This window comes from Notechis scutatus, chromosome 1 (assembly GCF_049901735.1).
Source record: "Notechis scutatus isolate UNSWTSFEM ecotype Mainland chromosome 1, rNotScu1.2, whole genome shotgun sequence".
Classification (NCBI taxonomy): domain Eukaryota; kingdom Metazoa; phylum Chordata; class Lepidosauria; order Squamata; family Elapidae; genus Notechis; species Notechis scutatus.
Window position 1 is genome coordinate 333317218 of NC_142009.1, and position 20112 is coordinate 333337329.

Genomic DNA, 20112 nt, shown 5'->3' on the forward strand with positions numbered 1-20112 from the left:
CCACCTGGGCTCTTACCTGACCTTTATTTCCTGTTTTTTCAACTTCAGCGGCTGAACGAGGCACAGCTGCAGTTAAAAAAGCAGGAAAAGAGGGCTGTTTTAAAGGCTGCTTCTCTGCGTGCAGCGTGCTGATGACGATTTACAGGGAAATTACAGGGATTCGCAGGGAAGACACATCATAAATCACCGAACCTCGTAAATCACCGAACCGATAGTTAACCATGTCGTATCCCACCCCTGAGCCCACCCCTGCCCACTGGTCTATTAATAAGAAATCTGTGACGATGAACTTCTAGCCTTTTCTGAAGAGAGAAATTCAACTCTTCTTCCCACCGCCCTCTTTCTTCTAACCTGGATGCCTCCTGATGATTGTTAGCATCCAGTCTGGAATCTGGACATATTAGGGGAGACCAAGAAGCGTGAAGCAAACCGAAAATGAAACCATCCCCGAAGGATATTCTTACTAGGTCTTCTTCTTTGGTTTCATCCTGACCCTCCTTGGTTATGGACAGAGGAGGACCATCTGTGGTCTTCCCTTGCTTTTTATGACATCACCGTTTTGGATCAGAGGCCTCCCTTAGGATTAATGTCCTCTTAAAACTGTATATATATTTTTTTCAACCTTGGCGGCTTTCAGCGGAGTGGACTTCAACTCCCAGCCATTCTGACTGAGGAATTCTGGGAGTTGAAGTCCAAGCTTCATAAAGGTTGCCAAGGGCTGGCTGAGGAATTCTGGGTGTTGCAGTCCACACATCTCTTAAAGCTGCCCAGGTTGGGGGGGAAAAAAAAACTGCACTGAACTATTTTGACCTCATTCAGTCCAGATGGCAATCATCTGCCTCTGTAGAGACTAACATTTGTAGTAATCTGGTTATCGTCATTCTTAGGGTTATTGTCATCATACTTCTTCCATAGACTGCAGAAGTCAAAATCTTCCCGAAGAAAGTTTCTCCGCTTTTGAAGGGCATCTTTACCAAGCTATGGTGGCACAGCGGTTACAAAGCGGTATTTGCAGGCTGACTCTGCCCGTTGCCTGGGCTTTGATCCTAAGGGAATTCAAGGTTGACTCAGACTTCCATCCTTCCAAAGTCAGTAAAATGAGGACCCGGATCGTTGGGGATAAGATACTGACTTTGTAAACTGCCCAGAGTCTCCTCCAGGGGTCTCCTCCAACCTTGGCAACTTTAAGACTTGTGGACTTCAACTTCCAGAATTCCTCAGCCAGTTTGAAGTCCACAAGTCTTAAAGTTGCCAAGCTTGGAGGAGACCCCTGGCCCACAGAGTTCTGTAAAGCAGTGGTCCCCAACCTTTTTTATGCCGCGCCCGGTATCCCCAACCTTTTTATGCCGCAGCCCGGTACCGGCATCAGCTGGGCACCGCCATCTTGTTTTGACGAAAAAGTGCTTCTGGTGAGCTTTCTACCCGGAAAAGCTCACTGGAAGCACTTTTTCATCAAAACAAGATGGCGGCGCCCAGCAAACCAGCGGCCCAGTAGGATTTGTTCCACAGACCGGTCCCGGTCCGCGGACCGGTGGTTGGGGACCCCTGCTGTAAAGTACTGTGGAGTGGTATATAAGTCTAAGCGCTATTGCTATCAGGCCTTCTTAAGACCACAGTTGGAATCCTGCATCCAGTTTAGGTCACCACACTATTAAAAAGATGTGGAGACTCTAGAAAGAATGCAGAGAAAAGCAACAAAGATGATTAGGAGCAGTGGTGGTATTCAATTTTTTTTTTACTGCCGGTTCTGTAGGCATGGCTTGGTGGGTATGGTGTGGTTTGGTGGGCGTGGCTTGGTGGGTGCGACAAGGCCATCTTTCACACTTATGACCATTGCAGCATCATAGTTAGTCACGTAATTTGGACGCTTGGCAACTGACTCACATTTATGACCGTTGCAATGTCCTGGGGTCACGTGATCCCCTTTTGGGACCTTCTGACAAGAAAAGTCAGGGGGGGGGAGGAGCCAGGTTCACTTAACAACCGTGTGACTTACTTAATGATTGCTGTGATTCACTTAAGGACTGTACAAGGAAGGTCGTCAAATGGGGCAGAACTCACTCAACAAATGTCTCGCTTAGCAACCAGAAACGTTGGGCTCAATTGCGGTCGTTTAGTCGAGGACTACCTCCATACAGACAAGTCCTCGACTTACGACCACAACAGAGCCCCAAAACTTGCATTGCTAAGTTGTTAATGGGAGTTGTTGTTAATGGGAGTTGCGCTCCATTTTACGACCTTTTCTGCCAGGGTGGGTAAGCGAATCACTACGGTCGTTATGGGATAGAAAAACATTTTTACTACCGGTTCAGTGGGTGTGGCTTGGTGGGCGTGGCAGGGGAAGGATATACTGCAAAATCCCCCCTCCCTCCCCACCCCGCTAACCTGCTTTCCAGCTCCGTTCTCCTGTGCAGGGCAACAAAAGGAGACCCAGCCGATCAGCTGGGACTCAATGGGAGGTGGAGAAGAGATGGGGTTGGTGGGGCCAGTCAGAGGTGGGATTGGCCGAGTCTCCAGAACTACTCAAAATTTCCACTACTGGTTCTCCACAACCGGTCCGAACCGGCTGAATACCACCTCTGATTAAGGGACTGGAGACTAAAACATATGAAGAACAGTTACAAGAACTGGGCCTGGCTAGTCTTGGGAAGAGAAGGACCAGGGGAGACAGGATAGCAGTCTTCCAATATTTGAGGGGCCGCCACAGAAAGAAAGGGGTCAAGTTATTTTCTAAAGCACCTGAAGGCCAGACAAGGAATAACGGATGGAAACTGAACAAGGAAAGATTCAACCTGGAAATAAGGAGAATTTTTCTGACAGGGAGAACAATCAACCCATGGAACAGAAGTTGCCCTCTGAAGTTGTGGGAGCTTCATCCCTGGAGGCTTTCAAGAAGAGACTGGACTGCCAGCTGTCAGAAATGGTGTAAGGTCTCCTGCTTTGGCAGTGGGGTTGGACTAGATTTTGATTTGCCTGGTTTGTTCTCAACCTTCACCACTGGTTTCATTGTTTTAAATTGATTTATTATTTACAGACTGTCCTCGGTTTAGAAGAGTCCATTTGGTGACCATTCAAAGTTACAGCGGCACTGAAAAAAGTGACTTGTGATTGTTTGTCCCATTTACGATGATTGCAGCATCCCCACGGTTCCGTGATCAAAATTCAGACGCTTGGAAACTGGCATGTACTTACGACGGTTGCAGTGTCCCGGGGTCACGTAATTCCCTTTTGCAGCCAACGGCAAAGTCAGATTCCCTTAACAGCCGTGCTGCCAACTTAACAACTGCAGTAATTCATTTACCGCCTGTGGCAAGAAAGGTCGTAAAGAGGGGTGAAACTCACTTAACAACGGTCTTGCTTAGCAACAGAAATTTGGGGCTCTGTTGTGGTTGTGAGTCGAGGACCAGCTGTACTCATGTGGCCACTAAGAGTGTACTTTGATTGCACACCATGAAAAGAACGAAGATGGCAACAGCAAAGTATGGTGTCTAAAATAGCTCATTTTTCAAAAGTTTCCCCTTAAAAAAATCAACCAAGGTGGGAGAAGCTTGATGACCTCCAAGGTCCCTTCCAACTCTGTTATTCTGTGTTCTATCTCTTTGCTTTAAGGTTTAAGCCCTCCACCCTAGTCAAAAATCCCCAAATTTTTTGGGACCTTTTCTATCAATGGTTGGATGATAAAATACAATAATAGAATATTTAGAATTTTAGATAATAATGAATATATAAAGAGATATTTTTTTTCTTTTTTATTTGATATTACATCTATAAAAAGTTTCCAGGATAGATTTGGTATGATTATATGATTTGTTATAAAATAAATTAAGTAAATTATAGTTATCTCGCAAAGTATGAATGAATAAAATCATAGTCAAATGATTGTTTAATAGTGATACTAGGGTATATAATTTTTGATTGATAATATGAGTTATTATGTAATGTAACTGTAATTGAGACTACGAAATGAATGCACAAAAACTGGTAAACCAACCGACACACTGTTTGTATGAAAGAAAGCTGGATGTTTTTATGTTTTGTTTGTCTTTAAAAATTAATAAAATTGTGTTCAAAAAAAAAAAAATCCCCAAATTTTGTTTTTCGTCTTCTTTCTTCTATTCTTCCTTGTTTTCGTTTACTGTCCAGCCAACTTTCCCCCAGTCACCTTCGTGCTATTTTTCATTGGGGTGAGTTGTTTGCTACAGTTTTCTTCTTCCCGTCTCTGGATAATCGCAAACCTTGATCATAAATTTTGCGGCCGCTCGACCTGCCTAGTGTCCTTTCCAGGAAATTATGGTTTCTGCTGATTATCTTGGTGTAAAACTGGTGACATCTATAACGGAAGTTCACTTTGATTAAGGGATGGTGGCATTTTTTTTTAAAAGTGGGGGGGAGAACAAATACACATAGTTACTGTATCAGCCAGACCCTTCCTCACATTTCCATTTCATAAAGAGGAATATTTGTAGCTCAGGGTTGACCTGAGGGATCCTTGGTGGTCTCTGAGCTTGGTTGTTTTCTTGCAAACGTTTCATTACCCAAACTAGGTAACATCATCAGTACAAGAAGGGGGTGTGATTTGTGCACAGGAGGAGGAGGAGGAGGAGGAAGAGGAGAACTGTGGGGTCCTTGGTACACTCTGAGCTTGCTTGTTTTCTTGCAGACATTTCATGACCCAACTAGGTAACATTATCAGTGCTAGTATGGAGTGCAGTTTGCTGTCAGTTTATATTTTTGTGTCTTGGCTATCTGTGTGGGTGGGGACAGATTCTTTGGTTGGGCTGTTTACTGTTGCCTCTTTGGTGCTTTCTTGATTGGGGTATTTTTACTTGATTGTTGGTCTGATGGTCTGACCTTGGCGTTGATCCATGGTGATCTGGGTGCTGAAGTGTTGATCCATGGTGATCTGGGTGCTATGGTGGAAAGGTGCTGGAGTCTTTTTGCTCTCTTTTGGGCTGGTTGATTATCTCTCTTGCATAGTCTATAGCAGAGGTGGCATTCAGACGGTTCTGACCAGTTCTGGAGAACCAGAAGCGGAAATTTTGAGTAGTTCAGAGAACTGGAAAACCCCACCTCTAACTGGCCCCCCCGCCTCCATCTATTCTCCACCTCCCGAGTCCCAGCTGATCGGCTGGGTCTTCTTCGGTTGCCCTGCACAGGAGAACGGAGCTGGAAAGCAGGTTAGTGGGGTGGGGAGGGAATGGGGATTTTGCAGTATCCTTCCCCTGCCACGCCCACCAAGCCACACCCACAGATCCGGTAGTAAAAATTTTGGAACGCCACCACTGGTCTATAGGTGTTGTTAATGTCTATGTGTCTATTGATGGTTGATTTGTCGAGAATGCTCGGCTTCTCACAGTTACATTTAGTTGTCTCTTCAGTGTGAAGGAATATTTCTTTGTCTTTCTATTCTAAAAATGAGAAGTGGAAGCAATATGGCCGAGAGTTGAGTTCACAACCAGCGAACCGGCTCTTAATGTAAGTGCAGCCCACCTCTGCCCCAAATATATATATTTTCAAATATTTTTTATTCCACCTTTATTATTTTTATAAATTACACAAAGGGCAGTACTTAATACTCCTTCCTCCTTCTATTTTTCCTGCAACAACATTCCTATGAGGTGGGTTTGGCTGAGAGATAGAGTTCGGCCAAAAGTCACCCAACGGTGCATATCTAAGGCGGGACTAGAACTCACTGTCTCCTGGTGGTTGGCCCAAAGTCATCCAGCCAACTTTCATGCTGAAGGCGGGACTAGAGCTCACTGTCTCTTGGTGATTGGCCCAAAGACACCCAGCCGGCTTTCATGCCGAAGGTGGGACTAGAGCTCACTGTCTCTTGGTGATTGGCCCAAAGACACCCAGCCGGCTTTCATGCCGAAGGCGGGATTAGAACTCACTGTCTCCTGGTGATTGGCCCAAAGTCATACAGCCAACTTTCATGCTGAAGGCGGGACTAGAGCTCACTGTCTCTTGGTGATTGGCCCAAAGACACCCAGCCGGCTTTCATGCCGAAGGTGGGACTAGAACTTACTGTCTCCTGGTGATTGGCCCAAAGTCATCCAGCCAACTTTCATGCTGAAGGCGGGACTAGAGCTCACTGTCTCTTGGTGATTGGCCCAAAGACACCCAGCCGGCTTTCATGCCGAAGGCGGGATTAGAACTCACTGTCTCCTGGTGATTGGCCCAAAGACACCCAGCCGGCTTTCATGCTGAAGGCGGGACTAGAGCTCACTGTCTCTTGGTGATTGGCCCAAAGACACCCAGCCGGCTTTCATGCCGAAGGTGGGACTAGAACTTACCGTCTCCTGGTGGTTGGCCCAAAGTCATCCAGCCAACTTTCATGCTGAAGGCGGGACTAGAGCTCACTGTCTCCTGGTGATTGGCCCAAAGACACCCAGCCGGCTTTCATGCCTAAGGAGAGACTAGAACTCACCGTCTCCCAGCTCACAGCATGGTGCATGAACCACTAGACCAAATTGGTTTTCTCTCACTATGTGTGAATTCACGGAGGGCTTGTGGTTCAAATTCACTCTTTTACTCTGTGGACAAGCAATGGCTTTCTGCAATTGCTACTATAAAGAACAAATATAGATCCGAAACAAATGTCGAAGGAGAAGTGAGAGTCACTCGAAAACAAAAGCCAGATTTGAGAAACTGCGTAAAACTCACAAACAACATGTTTCTCACAGAAAATGTGGGTTCAGAGACAATGGATCGAAGGCTTCTTGTCAATAAGGAGATTTGATTTCATTTAGTTTCCAGTTTCAAATTGAACGGATAAATAAATATATGTATGTATATACAGTATGTCATCATCATCATTTTAGCCATGTCTATCCACTGCAGGATGAAGGCCTCTTTCATATGTTTCCAACTTATATATGGTCCTGAGCTTTCTAGGGCATGAAAGCCGGCTGGGTGACTTTAGGCCAGGGGTGGGCAAACTTTTTGGCTCGGGGGCCACATTGACTTTTAAAATTTGACAGACGGGCCGGGTCAGCACAAGATTTTTTGGGAATGCCCCCCCACCCTTCCCCCCACCCTTCCCCCCTCTTCTCCTCCTTCCCTCCCCGGAGGCCCCTGAGTCAGGAGTTGCTACTGCCGGCACGGGTCCGCGGCTCCAGTCCCGCGTTGCCTCGGGAAGGAAAAGGCAAAGAGTCGTGGCGGTGCTCTGCAACGGCAGCAGCGGCACCGGAGGCTCAGGCTCAGCGGCTCCTGGTTTTGCCTTCTCCTTCCCAAGGCAACGCGGACTGGAGCCAGCGTGGAGCTGCGCCGGCAGTAGCAACTTCTGACAGCCCCAGCCGGACACCTGAGTGGAGCCCGGCAGAACTGCCTGTTGCTGCTGCCGAGCACCGCCAGGTCACCTCCTCCAAGCAGCCCGCCCGCCTCGCCGGGCTTCCTCCGCCGCCGCGCGGCTCGGGCCAAGGCGCGAGCGCCCACAAGTTAAAAGGAAGCCGAAAGTTGCTGGGAAGTTGCTCGGGTTTCCGGGCTTCAGGCTTAAACTTTGCACAGGCAAAGTTTCAGGCGGAGCATCTTCCCCGCCGGAGCTGGAAGGTTCCGCCCGGTGGGCGGGCGGGCTGCTTGAGGAGGCGACCGGCGGTGCTCCGGGTTTCCCCTCCGCCACGCGGCTCAGGGCCAGGCGCGAGCGCCCGCGAGGAAAAGGAAGCCGCAAGTTGCTTGGAAGTTGCTCGGGTGCTGGGAGCAGGCTTTTAAAGTGCCGCCCGAGCAGGACCGCCGAGCCGGGAAACGGGCACCAAGGCAGGGCAAGGCTCCACCAGCAGCGGCCTAGCTTTAGGTGGCTCCAAGCAGCCCGCCTGCCGCCCGCCGGGCGGAACCCTTTCCGCTCCTCGCCCGGAAGACGCCCGCCTGCAAACTTTGCCTTTGCAAAGTTTAAGCCTGGAAGCCCGGGAAAAAAAAGGGGATTGGCGGGACTCACCTTCGGAGAGGTCGCACTCGAAGGTGATTTTGAACTCCCAGCCGAGGCCTTTGCAAAGTTCTTCTTTCTTTCCTACCCCAAGAGCGCTCCGCACTGTTTTGCAGCTTTGGGGGCCACGCGGCACAGGGCAATATGCCACGCCCAGCGATTTTTTCAGGGGCGGGCCGGATTGGACAGACCAACGGGCCGGATGTGGCCAGCGGGCCGTGTTTGCCCACCCCTGCTTTAGGCCAATCACTAGGAGACTGTGAATTCTAGTCCTGTCTTAACATGAACAGTTAGCTATGTGACTTTGGGCCAGTCACCAGGAGACTGGGAGTTGTAGTCCTGCCTTAGGTATGCACCCAGTTGGGTGACTTTTGGCCGATCTCGGTCTCTCAGCCCAACCCAACTCATAGGGTTGTGGTTGCAGGAAAAATAGGAGGAGGAAGGAATGTTAAGTATTGCCATTTGAGTTATTTATAAAAATAATAAAGGTGGAATAAAAAAAATATATTTAAAAAGACACACTTGGGGGGCACCAGTCCTGTGTATGCAAGCTCTCTAAATATGGTGACACCCCATTTGCTTGCACTCTTGCAGAGAGTCTACCAACCACTTTGAGGACGTACGTAGGTATGCATGTATGTATACATACACACATAGAAAGCTCAGGACTGGATATAGGTTGACAACATGTGGAAGAGCCCTTCATCATGTAGAGCAGGGTCCCCAACCACCGGTCCCTGGACCGTACCAGTCCGTGGATCATTTTTTACCGGGCCGCAAAGCTTGGGCGCCGCCATCTTGTTTCGAAACCGGGGTTCGGTTGCTTCCGGGTTTTCGGTTGGAAGCGGCGTTTGGTGCTCGCGCCTTAGTTTCGTCGAAGAGGGGGCGGCTTGAATGAAGAGCCGTCCCGATGGCGGTGGAGCCTCGCGTCACTCAGGTACCGTCCGTGGAAGAAGAAATAATCGTGAAACCGGTCCCTGGTTCAAAAAGGTTGGGGGCCACTGATGTAGAGGATAGATAGATAGATAGATAGATAGATAGATAGATAGATAGATAGATAGATAGATAGATAGATAGATAGATAGATAGATAGATATATGTAGGTCTAGGTGTGTTCGGGTCTTTTCCCATGTAAGATTGAGTATCTTGGCGACGTTTCGGCGAGGTCCCACTCGCCATCCTCAGGCTGGTGCTTTCGGCTTCGTGCCAGTGCAAGCAGTGTGTGATCGGAGCTGCCATCTCTCTATAAATACTGGTGGTGGGGGCTGATGTGCTGGGCTGGTTGGCTGCACTGCTGCCTCTTGATTGGTTGATGGAGTTGATGTTGGTATAATGGGCTGTGTGATGGCCTTGTGAGTTTTGTTGTGGAGATATCCTGGATCTTGTGCTATAATCTCCTGGGTCGTTTGTTTTGTAGTGATCTTTTTTCCATTAGCCTCTCATGTTTTAATGGCTTGGGTAATGGTTGGTGTGATAGGCTTGCGAGTTCTTTTGTTGTGGTATCCTTGGTCCTGCGTTGCAATCTCCTGGGTCGTTTGTGTTTTGATCTCTTTTCCATTAATGGAAAAGAGATCAAAAGATCACTACAAAACGTTGCCAAGATACTCTTAATCTTACACGGGAAAAGACCCGAACACACCTAGACCTACATACCTATACCCGCGAAAATCTATGAATGAATATAAGAAAACATATATATATATATATATATATATATATATATATATATATATATATATATATACACACACACACACACACACACACACACACATACATATATACATATACATATACATATACATATATATACATATACATATATATATACATATACATATACATATATATATATATATATATATATATATATATATATATATATATATATATATATATGGTATTTAGGTTTTTTGGTATTTTCCCATGTCTTAATATTTGTGCTTTTAAAAGCACAAATATTAAGATGTGGGAAAATACCCAAAGAAACTTAAATACCATACATTTAAATACCCGCAAAAATGCTGAAGCATTTGTTGGACCCCCGTTCCAGTTCTTGCCTTCTTAACCAGCCCCCAAAGTGTGAAAACGTCTCACCCACCCAACAGGAAAGACTAGAGGACTGAAAGTCACACCTTGACCACATTTTGGAGAAGGTTACCCAACTTGTCAACACCATCAGCTGATAACCTTCATCTGGGTGCTGGGAAAGGAACCCGGGTGCTGTGTGTCCATCTGGGAGTCTGTAGAAGGCAAGAGGCCCGATGCTGAGACTCCAGAAAGAGTGCAGAGAAGAGCAATAAAGATAATAAGAGGTCTGGTGGTTTGAGTTAAGACGGTTTAGTCTCTAACAAAATGATGAGGTGAGTAAGGTTTTACATTTAGGCAAGGAAAAAACAACAACGAAATGCACAGGTACAGAATAGGTGGTGCCTGACTCAACAGCAGTAACTGCGAGAAGGATCTTGGAGTCCTAGTGGACAATCACTTAAATGAGAGCCAGCAGGGTGCAGCAGCTGCCAGAAAAGTCATGGCAATCCTAGGCTGCATTAACAGAGGGAGAGAATCAAGGTCACGTGAAGTGTTAATACCACTTTATAAGGCCTTGGTAAGGCCACACATGGAATCCTGCATCCAGTTTTGGTTGCCACCATGTAAAAAAAGATGTTGAGATTCTGGAAAGGATGATTAGGGGACTGGGAGGCTAAAACATATGAAGAACGGTTGCAGGAACTGGGTAGGTCTAGTCTAGTGAAAAAGAAGGACTAGGAGAGACACAATAGCAGTCTTCCAATATTTGAGGGGCTGGCACAAAGAAGAGGGGGTCAATTGACTTTCCAAAGCCCCTGAAGGCAGGACAAGAAGCACCAGATGGAAACCAATCAAGGAGAGAAGCAACCTAAAACTAAGGAGAAATTTCCTGACAGTTAGAACAATTAATCAGTGGAACAATTTGCCTCCAGAAGTTGTGGATGCTTCATCGCTGGAGGTTTTCAAGAAGAGATTGGACAGCCATTTGTCTGGAATGTCTATAAAGATTCTCAGTCATCAGGTCAGGGTTGTTCCAAAGGTGCTTTTTCAAAAGGTAACTGGACTTTGTTTTTACCTTCTTCTTCAGTTAGAAGTAAAGAAGCTTCTTGGATGAGAAGCGAAACGTCTTCAAGGAAAAACAAAGCCGAGTTGCCTTTTGAAAAAAGCACCTTTGGGATTTGTCCAGAATGACATAGGATCTCCTCCTGGAGCAGAGGAAGTTGGACTAGAAGACCTCCAGGGTCCCTTTGAATCGAACCCTATGATTCTTTGTTCTACCAGGGTCACCCAGTACGGAGAATAGAGGAAGCAGAAGAGGGAGAAACAAACGAGAAGAGTGTGTAGCAACCAACAGTGCCATCCATGCCCATAAGTGTTTGACAGAAAAACAACAACAACCCAGTCTTTTTGCCCCAAAGATCCTACCATTCGTATCTTGAAACTAACTCTTGGCATGAACAATTAAGGCCTTTGTTTTTGTGTGTTTGAAATGGAAAATAGAGGACAAATTGTTGATGTGAAGTAGGCTAACTTGACACACTGACTGGAAGAGTGGGGTTCAGCCTGAAGGCCAAGTAGCTGGGTTTTTTTTTTAAAAAAAAATTGTTGACACCCTGCCAACCACTTCTTGGGTGGGTCCGTTTGCGGTTTTTCGGTTCTGGGTGTAGCAATATCTCCTTCCTCTTGTTTTTGTAGGTAAGAAAAGCATGGCCCCTTTTTTATTTTTAACGCATAGACAAAAAAAAAAAAAGGAGAAAAAAGAAAAGAGGAAAAAACACAATGCACGCGCAGACACACAGATACCCAAAGTTTTTGGGTCAAACCACCTCCCAGTAAATTTTGATCACCGCACGTGAACCTTGAGTGGATTACCCAATGAATCACATCACATCACTGAGCAGCTGCTGGTGAGGTGGACTCATTTTTGAGCCAGGTGAGCTGGAGAGGGGGGGTGGGAAACGGGACAAACATTTTTTAATATATATTTATTTTCTCTTTCCATCTTCTCTCCGTTTATTCGTTCAACATTCTCCAATCTCCTTTGCAAGCCTTCTTTTATTCCCCTGCTCCTGCCTCTGGCATCATTGGAAGGGTAGCTAGCAGCAGCCCGATGCTCGGAGTGGAGATGTGTTCGAACTCTGCCCTAGACCATCATTGGCTTAATCTTGGTTTGCTTGGCAAGCTAAGACCCTTAACCGTGATTGATATTCCAGAACAGATTCTCAATGCATCCAAAGCCCAAGAAAGTCCCTTTCGGACCAAAGGCGATGTAGATTATCCATCCCAATGATTGGGGACTGCGCAGCCTTGATTATATGACGGGCAGCTATATAAATGTTTTAAAATCAAGAAATAAAATACAGAAATCTGTTATCTATTTTGAGTAACAAAATCTCTCTGGCTAAAAAAAGGGTTTTTCCCTTGATTTCTTGTCACTGGACAAAAACATAGGGGGAATCCCATGCCTACTCCTATACGAGAAGAGAGAGAAAGAGATAAACTTTGATTGATTCTGAAATCGCCTATCTCAGTCGGCTATTGCACACTAGATCCTTTCCCTTATCCCGCCTTGGAGATTCTGCCTTTGAATCCAGGATTTTCCATTCTCCGGATCGATGGGGTTTCTATAAATCTCAAAATTGGAAGCCACCCACTCGAGTTTAGGAAAAAGACTGCAGAATTTCTGAACAGGTTTCCTGGAAGTGAAGTTTCATCCGATTTAGTGACAAGTTGACCTGCGTGTTACCGCGTGGCTGTGTTCACACAACCTAGTCAAGTAAAGATTTAGCCAATGGATTGATTTAACATTTAAGTTAAATTTAAGTTAAGGTAATTTTTTTCTCCTCGCTCAGCATGATCTACGCCTCAGCCCAACGGGGATGAATTTACAGTTTGATGTAATGTGTGAATGCGGAAAAATGAGTTTGTTTAATAACTGGGTTAAATGTGCGATGTGGACCCAGCTGTTTTGCAAGATTTGTCTCTCTGTGGTGGGGTCGGTCTCCCGGTAGAGATGGCCATGATTTCTTTTGCTTTTGCCTTGAGATGTGATCTAGGAATCACGGTTTGTCGAACAAACCGTGTTTAAAGTAAATCATGGCTTCGCATAATGAGCAATTTGCATGTTAAGTCATTATTTATTAGGGTATTTGAAGTGGATTAATTCTGGAGGCAGCAACGGTTAAAAAATAGAGCTGGGACTGAATGACATTCCCCCCACCCCGTGCAAATCTCTATTTTTGAAATTAATATGGCACCAAATCTGTATTTTTTTCCCTTTTCCCATGGCTTTTGCTTCATCGCATGTGGTGATTTTATCACTTGTCCTCTTTTATTCTTTTTTTAGTGTGTGTACTTTTTTCTTCTTCACCTCAACACTTTTATTTTAGAGCTTAAATCTGTGGTTCTTTCAGCGGTCAAAGGATTTAGAAAGCGGTTTTCTGCAAGTAGCTCGATTAGAAAAATCAATTTCACATTTTGTGTGACATCTTCCCTGGATTTAAGGATCCTGGGATGTCATTTCTTAGGTTTTTTTTTTAACTGCAGAAGACCGGTGATTTAGGATAATGGACTAAAAGCTCTTTTTGGGAGCTAAGCCATGGGTTGTACTCCTCGGTTTCCTGACTCAGCCACAACTGGTTAGCGTGACCCAATATAAGAAACCAGGATTTACATACTCCGGTGACCAGAATGAAGCATCACGCTAAACTATAACTAAGCTTTTAAAAAGCCAGGTTATGACTAAGCTTGATTCGTGAATGTAAATTACTCATCAGCTGAGGGAATTCTTCCAGAGTCCTCTTACTACGTTTTTACAAACCGCACATAAAAATGATTTATTTATAACGTCCTCCCACCTTCCAGGTGCCTTCCAACCACAACAAAAATGAACGAATAGAAACAAAACTGCGGTTAAAATTAGCTGGATCGATTTATGCCAGGCCTTTTACTGATTTGTGCAAAATCTGGGCTTAATTCTCCTGACCCTTCTAACCATTTCTCCGCTGTGAGGAAACGAAATCCAGGTTAGAACTGCACGTGTGTAAGCTTCGCAATGCCACAGCTGCTCGGGTGGGTCTGGGTGGGCAACACTGCAGGGGGGGGGGCGTCGTGACTCGTTCCTGTTTCCCCAGCAGCTATAGGTAGTCCTCGGTTTTATGACTGTCATTGAGCCCCCAGAGTTACGCTGCTAAGTGAAACACATTCGTGAAGTAAATTTTGCCCCATTTCACGACTTTTCTTGCCACCGTTGTTAAGCGAATCATTGCATGTGTTAAGTTAGTAACATGGTTGTTGAGTGAATCTGGATTCCCCGTTGGCTTTGCTCGTCGGAAGGTCGCAAAAGCGGACCCTGTAACCGTCATAAATGAGAGTCAGTTGCCAAGTGTCTGAATTTTGAGCAGGGTTTTAAGTGTGAAAAATGGTCATCGGTCACTTTTTTCAGTGCTGTGGTAACTTTGAACGGTCACTAAATGAACTGTTGTTAAGTCGAGGACTCCCTGTAACGGGGATGGGGTTCCTGTAGGTTTAAAGAGTCGGACTAACCCTGGAAAACCAATTTCTGCTCCATCCTCACTTCTAAAAGTTCCTTGGAGGGTGTTGAGACATTAACTCTTTGTCTGCCTGGCCTACCTTGCAGGGGTGTTATGGGGAAAACAGGAAGAGGGAGAACAGAAGCTGCCTTCTGAAGTGGTGGGAGCTTCATCGCTGGAAGCTTTCAAGAAGAGAACTGGAGTGCCACCTGTCAGAAATGATGTAGGATCTGCTGCTTGGGAGGGGGTTGGACTAGATGACCTACAAAGTCCCTTCCAACTCTCTTACTCTATTCTAATAACTAAGTACCCCTGCTTTGAAGTCCTAGAGTTAATGTGCCTTTATAAATGTTAATACAGATAAGTGCTCAACTTACAGGTATTCGTTTAGTGACGCCACTGAAAAAAGTAACTTATGACCGGTTATCACACTTACAATGGTCACGTGATCAAAATTTGGCCACTTGGCCACCAGCATATATATATTTATGACCGTTGCATGGCCCCGGGGCCACGTGATCCCCTTTTGCGACCTCCCCAGTCAGCTTCCCACGAGCCGAGTCAATGGAGGAAGCCCGACTTGCTTAACGACTGCATGATTCACTGAACGACGGCAGCGATCCGCTTAATGTAAGCGAATGTCGTAAAATGGGGCACAATGCACTTAACTCACTGCCTGCTTAGCCCTGGACATTGGGGGCTCCGTTGTGATTGTAAGACGAGGACTAACTGCAATAAGAAATCTGGTGACACCAATAAATAGAAATTGCCTTTGCAGCTGGTATAATAATCCGCAGCCTCTCCCCTACAGTCCAGCATAGGGGGTGTGGGTGTGTGTGTGTGTGTTTGTGCCACAGTCATAAATATATGCCGGTTGCCAAGTGGTCAAATCTCGATCACGTGACCATTGGGAGATGCTGCTCTAAGTGTGATGACTGGTCATAAGTCACTTTTTTTCAGTGCCGTCACTAAACGAATACTTGTGAGCTTATCTAATACTGGTAACTTTCCTAAATGCACCTCCAGTTGCCACGTGCCCAAATTTTGATCCCATCACCTTGTTGATGCTGCAACGTTCTTAATTGTGAAAACCGGTCATAGGAAGTCACTTTTTTTTTTCATTCAGTGACGTTGTAACTTTGAACGGTCGCTAAACGAATGCTGGCAAAAAATATATCAAGGATTACCTTTAAATAAAACGTACTGTAAAATCAGATTTGCTTGGGGTCCCCCCCCCCCCACCTCGCTTTCTTCCTGTCAGAAATTGCATTTATTTCACCAATTCTAAAGGGAAACCGCCGTTTTCCTCTTTTTTTGCCACTACAAAAAGGCCTATTATTGCAGCTTTTTTCTCTCGAGTTTCTAAAGTCGCTTTTGATCGTCGAGGTTGTGCGCTGGTCAAATAGAGGAGAGTGGTAAATTGATTGCACCGTCCTGATGAGGAAACCATGCCGCAGATTTCTCAAGGCCTTTAAATAATAACCGGGGTCGCGTGCCGGCGATGCAAGAAAAAAGCCGGTAAATGGATTGCATTGCGCGCTGAAACCATGCCAAGCTGAAATTAGAAAACAGCGTTGCTGACGTCTGTAGAAAAAGGCAGGAAACGTTGCCGGATTCTATTGCAACAATTTTAATCTTTCCTTTTTTTAAAAAATCTTTTTCTTTTCTTTCAATCCCCACCAGGCTTCCTTCTGCGGTCCGCGGGCGCCTCTGCCAGGCATCGTTCTTCAAGCTGAGTGCGAAGACTTGGAAGGCGACTGTCGCTCTCGTTGGCGCATCGGTTCCTCTCTGGAGATGCTTGGCTGGACTTTGCGTCTTCCCATCCAGTTCAGCTTCTTCTCGGAAGCCAGATTTGGACACCTGGGTTTTACAACCCAGGTGTGGCTGCTCCTGTCCTGAAAGTCACTCTCTTTTTTATCTCCTCCGGTAAAAGACAGAGAACGCAGCTGGTGTCCTAGCCGCGTCTTTCCAACCACAAGCCCACCTGCATTGCCCACTCCGATTCCTGGTTTGATGGTTTCTTTTCTCCACAACATGACGGACCAAAACCAGCTGTCCTTCTCCCCCTCCTCCTCCCCCTCCTCCTCCTCCTCCTCCCCTCCTTCTTCATTCCCTATTTCTACCTTCAAGTCGCCGGTGGGCTCCGTCCGTAGCCAGCAGTCCTGCTCCCTCCTGACCACCACTGAGGACTTCAACATCATTCTGTACCATTACAACCTCACCGGACGGCTGAGCCACCGGCGACCCGAGGAAGACCACCTCGACGTCCTCAAGATCATCATCATCGCCGCCAGCTGCCTCATCATTTTGGAAAACCTGGTGGTCCTCATGGCCATCGTCTTGAAGGTGAGAAGCCGGCGTTGGATTTTCACCTGCCTGGCCAGCATCTCCACCAGCGACCTGCTGGCTGGGATCGCTTACTTGATCAACCTCTGCCTGTCGGGCCGGACGACCTTCCAGCTGACGCCCTACATGTGGTTCCTCCGCGAGGGGATCCTTTTCATCGCCTTGGCGGCCTCCACCTTCAGCCTGCTGGTGACGGCCATCGAGCGCTTCAGTGCCATGGTGAGGCCCATCGCGGAAAGCGAGTCCGTCAAGACCAGCCGCCTGCGGAACAGCATTTTCTTCTCCTGGCTCTTGGCCTTCGTCATCGGCCTGCTTCCCTTGCTCGGCTGGAACTGCATTTGCGACGTGCCCCGCTGCTCCACCTTGCTGCCGCTTTACTCCAAGAACTACATCCTCTTCGCCGTCGTCATGTTCAGCATCATCCTGGTGGGCGTCGTGAGCCTCTACTGCTCCATCTACTGCTGGGTCGGGAGGCGGGCCAAGCTGGGCTTCTCCAGCGGATGCCGGATGAGATCCCTGCGGCTGCTGAAGACGGTGCTCATCATCCTCTTCACCTTCCTGGTCTGCTGGATCCCGCTCTTCCTCTTGCTGCTGCTTGACACCTTCAGCGGGAGCAGAGCCCCGAGGCTGCAGAAGGTCTTCGGCTGGTTTGTCACCTTGGCGGTCTTCAACTCGTTCATCAACCCCATCATCTACTCCTTGAAGAGCAAAGAGGTCAGGAGAGCCGTGGCGGAGCTTCTCTGCTGCTGCTGCATCTCGGCAGGGTGGCGAGGCCCCCGCGGCTGCCTCGCCCCCAGTGACCACCTGCCCAGCTCGACCACAGAGGTGGGGAGCTCCTTGAAGGTGCGGGAGAGCTTCCGAAGCCCCGCGATACAGAAACGGACTGCCAGGAAAGAGCCTCTCTCCAGCAACTCCAGCGTGTTGAGCGCTTTGGTGGTCAGCGATGGTCCTGGCCAGCCTTGCCTACAAGGTTAGGGGAGGGTGGTTTCCTGCAACGTGCTGAGACCTTGGAATGGCCGGTGCCTGATGAGGGACTTGCTCAAGCCCACGGCCCTCGAAGGCCAGTGGTCAGCCAAGGCCTGAAATGCAAAGGAATGTCCTGTTCCAAGCACCTCTTCCTTGGGCAACCTCAATTTCACACATGCTGGGGAGCTTCCTTGTTCTTGGCTTCCCTGGCTGATGTCATGCCTTCCTTCCCTTACATCCTGCTGTTTGGCCTCGACTTCTGACACAACCCGGTCGTTTTCACCAGCTGGTTTCTTGAAGGACCACAGTCTCTGTAGGAACACAAACTGAATCTCCAAAGCTGGAACAGCATCTTATACCCAGGGGTGGGCTACTGGGGGCTCGCAGGGGCTCGGGAGAGCCCCCCATAAGCTCAGAAAGAGAAGCAGCAAGGGAAAGCTCTTCATGGGCTTAATTGAACTTCTGGGCATTCAGCCAAGAGCATTTCACACCTCGTAAAAGTGCGGCAAGCTAGTTAAACAGTCCACTCAGCACTTGCGAGGAAGAGCCATTGAGAAAAATCAGATAACATAGCCACTAGTCTTCAAGGGGATTAATTCCCAAATAATAAGAATCACGTAACTCACCAGAAACTCCATTAAGACTCCAAGATCCCTCTCACAATCACTGCTTGCACACCCAGTCTTGCACAAAATAATAAACAACTTCTTGTTATATATATATATTATTATTTTTAGGCAACTAGGGCAAAGAAGTGACATCGATTTAGCCACACCCACTCAGTCACATGACCACCTAGCCATACCCACCCAGCCGGTCATTAGGGCAGAGAGCCCCTTGCTAAAAAAAATTGGAAGCCCACCCCTGCTTATACCGTATATTACTTTATGGACACACAAGTCTTCTAATGGGTCTGAGAAAGATGAGAAAACTCTGGTTAAGAAAAGGGAACGGGTCATCTCCAACTTACAACACTTCCTTCGGCAGACCCTTTCAAAGTCAGAACGGCACTGGGGGGAAAGTGACCAATGGCTGTTTTTCACACACTTAACAACCATTGCCTCTCCATGATCCTGTGATCAAAAAATTCAGGCACTAGGCAACTTGGCATGGACTTATGACGGTTGCAGTGTCCCCGGGGTGTGTGTGTGTGTCACGTGTTCCCCTTTTGTGACTTTCCTGACCAACAAAGTCAACGGGGCAAGCCGGATTCACTTAACGACCGTGTTACTCATTTAACAACTGCAGTGATTCAATGAACAACTGCGGCAAGAAAAGGTTGTAAAATGGGCAAATCCCACTTAACCACTGTCTCGCTATTGTGGTCGTAAGTCAAAGACTATCTGTATTCTACCTTGGGGCATTCTTACTGGATTGGTATATCCGGTAATTTTTTTAATAGTAAGCTTACAGCTATTGGAACAAGATAGATACTTTACTTCAACTCCAACAATACAGTGGGACAATCTCTCTATTTTATTAAGACTTTATTAAGCCTTATCATCCATCCATCCACCGGGATGACAACTGAAATGGTCAAGGGATGGTTTGACGCTTGTTTAAAAAGTTACAGCAAAGGCCAGTTCTTCCTAGAAAATATTTTCAGATCTATACATGTCAACTGAATTCCGCTGTTGAAATGGGTTTTCTTTGGCTCTATATAGACTGTTGAAAGAGGACCTACATTAGACCGAATGTATTTTTTTTTTTTTAAACAAATCGTTCTTTTATTCATGAACTGCATTTGTCTCGCAAACCATGGGAAACTGAAACGACCATGAAAGCAGGAATCTGTGTATGTATGTCTTCCTCTTTTTTTTTTTTTTTAAATCGGCCTTGCAGGTTCCTTCTTGAGATGGCAATAAAGTAATCAATAAATAAGCTAAACATACAATGCGTGGTCAGAAATAGTCCATTTTCTGTTTTGGGTATTGGGAAGGATGAAAACCTAAATGCAGGTTTCAAAGCGTTCCCGAGCGTCTACCAAAGTCAACCCTTTTTAAGATTGTGGGCTTTATGCAGGGGTGGGATTCAAAACTCCCAACAACTGGGCAGCAAACCGGTTGCTGGGATTTCGGAATCCCACCCCTGCATAAAGGCCAGTTTGCTGTCCGGTTGTTGGGTGGGCGTGGCCACGGCGGTGGGCGTGGCCTACCAGAATTTCTAAGAGGGCCATTTTTCGCCTTCCCCAGGATCCGGGGGCTTCCTGTCAGCTGGTCTTCAAGATGTTCGTATTCCCAAAGATACAAACCAACAAACATGGATGTGTGCAGTCGTTTAATTTGTACAAGTAACGCGCATCCCATCCAGCGATAA

General features: G+C 46.7%; 1 protein-coding gene across 1 annotated transcript; it reads left to right on the forward strand.

Moving 5' to 3' along the window:
- Positions 1 to 11767: 11767 nt before the first annotated feature.
- S1PR4 (sphingosine-1-phosphate receptor 4) lies at positions 11768 to 19690 on the forward strand. The gene is made up of 2 exons (XM_026688791.2): positions 11768 to 11885; positions 16168 to 19690. The coding sequence occupies exon 2, from the start codon at positions 16498 to 16500 to the stop codon at positions 17803 to 17805; it is 1308 nt and encodes a 435-aa protein (XP_026544576.1). The 5' UTR covers positions 11768 to 11885; positions 16168 to 16497; the 3' UTR covers positions 17806 to 19690.
- Positions 19691 to 20112: the final 422 nt, after the last annotated feature.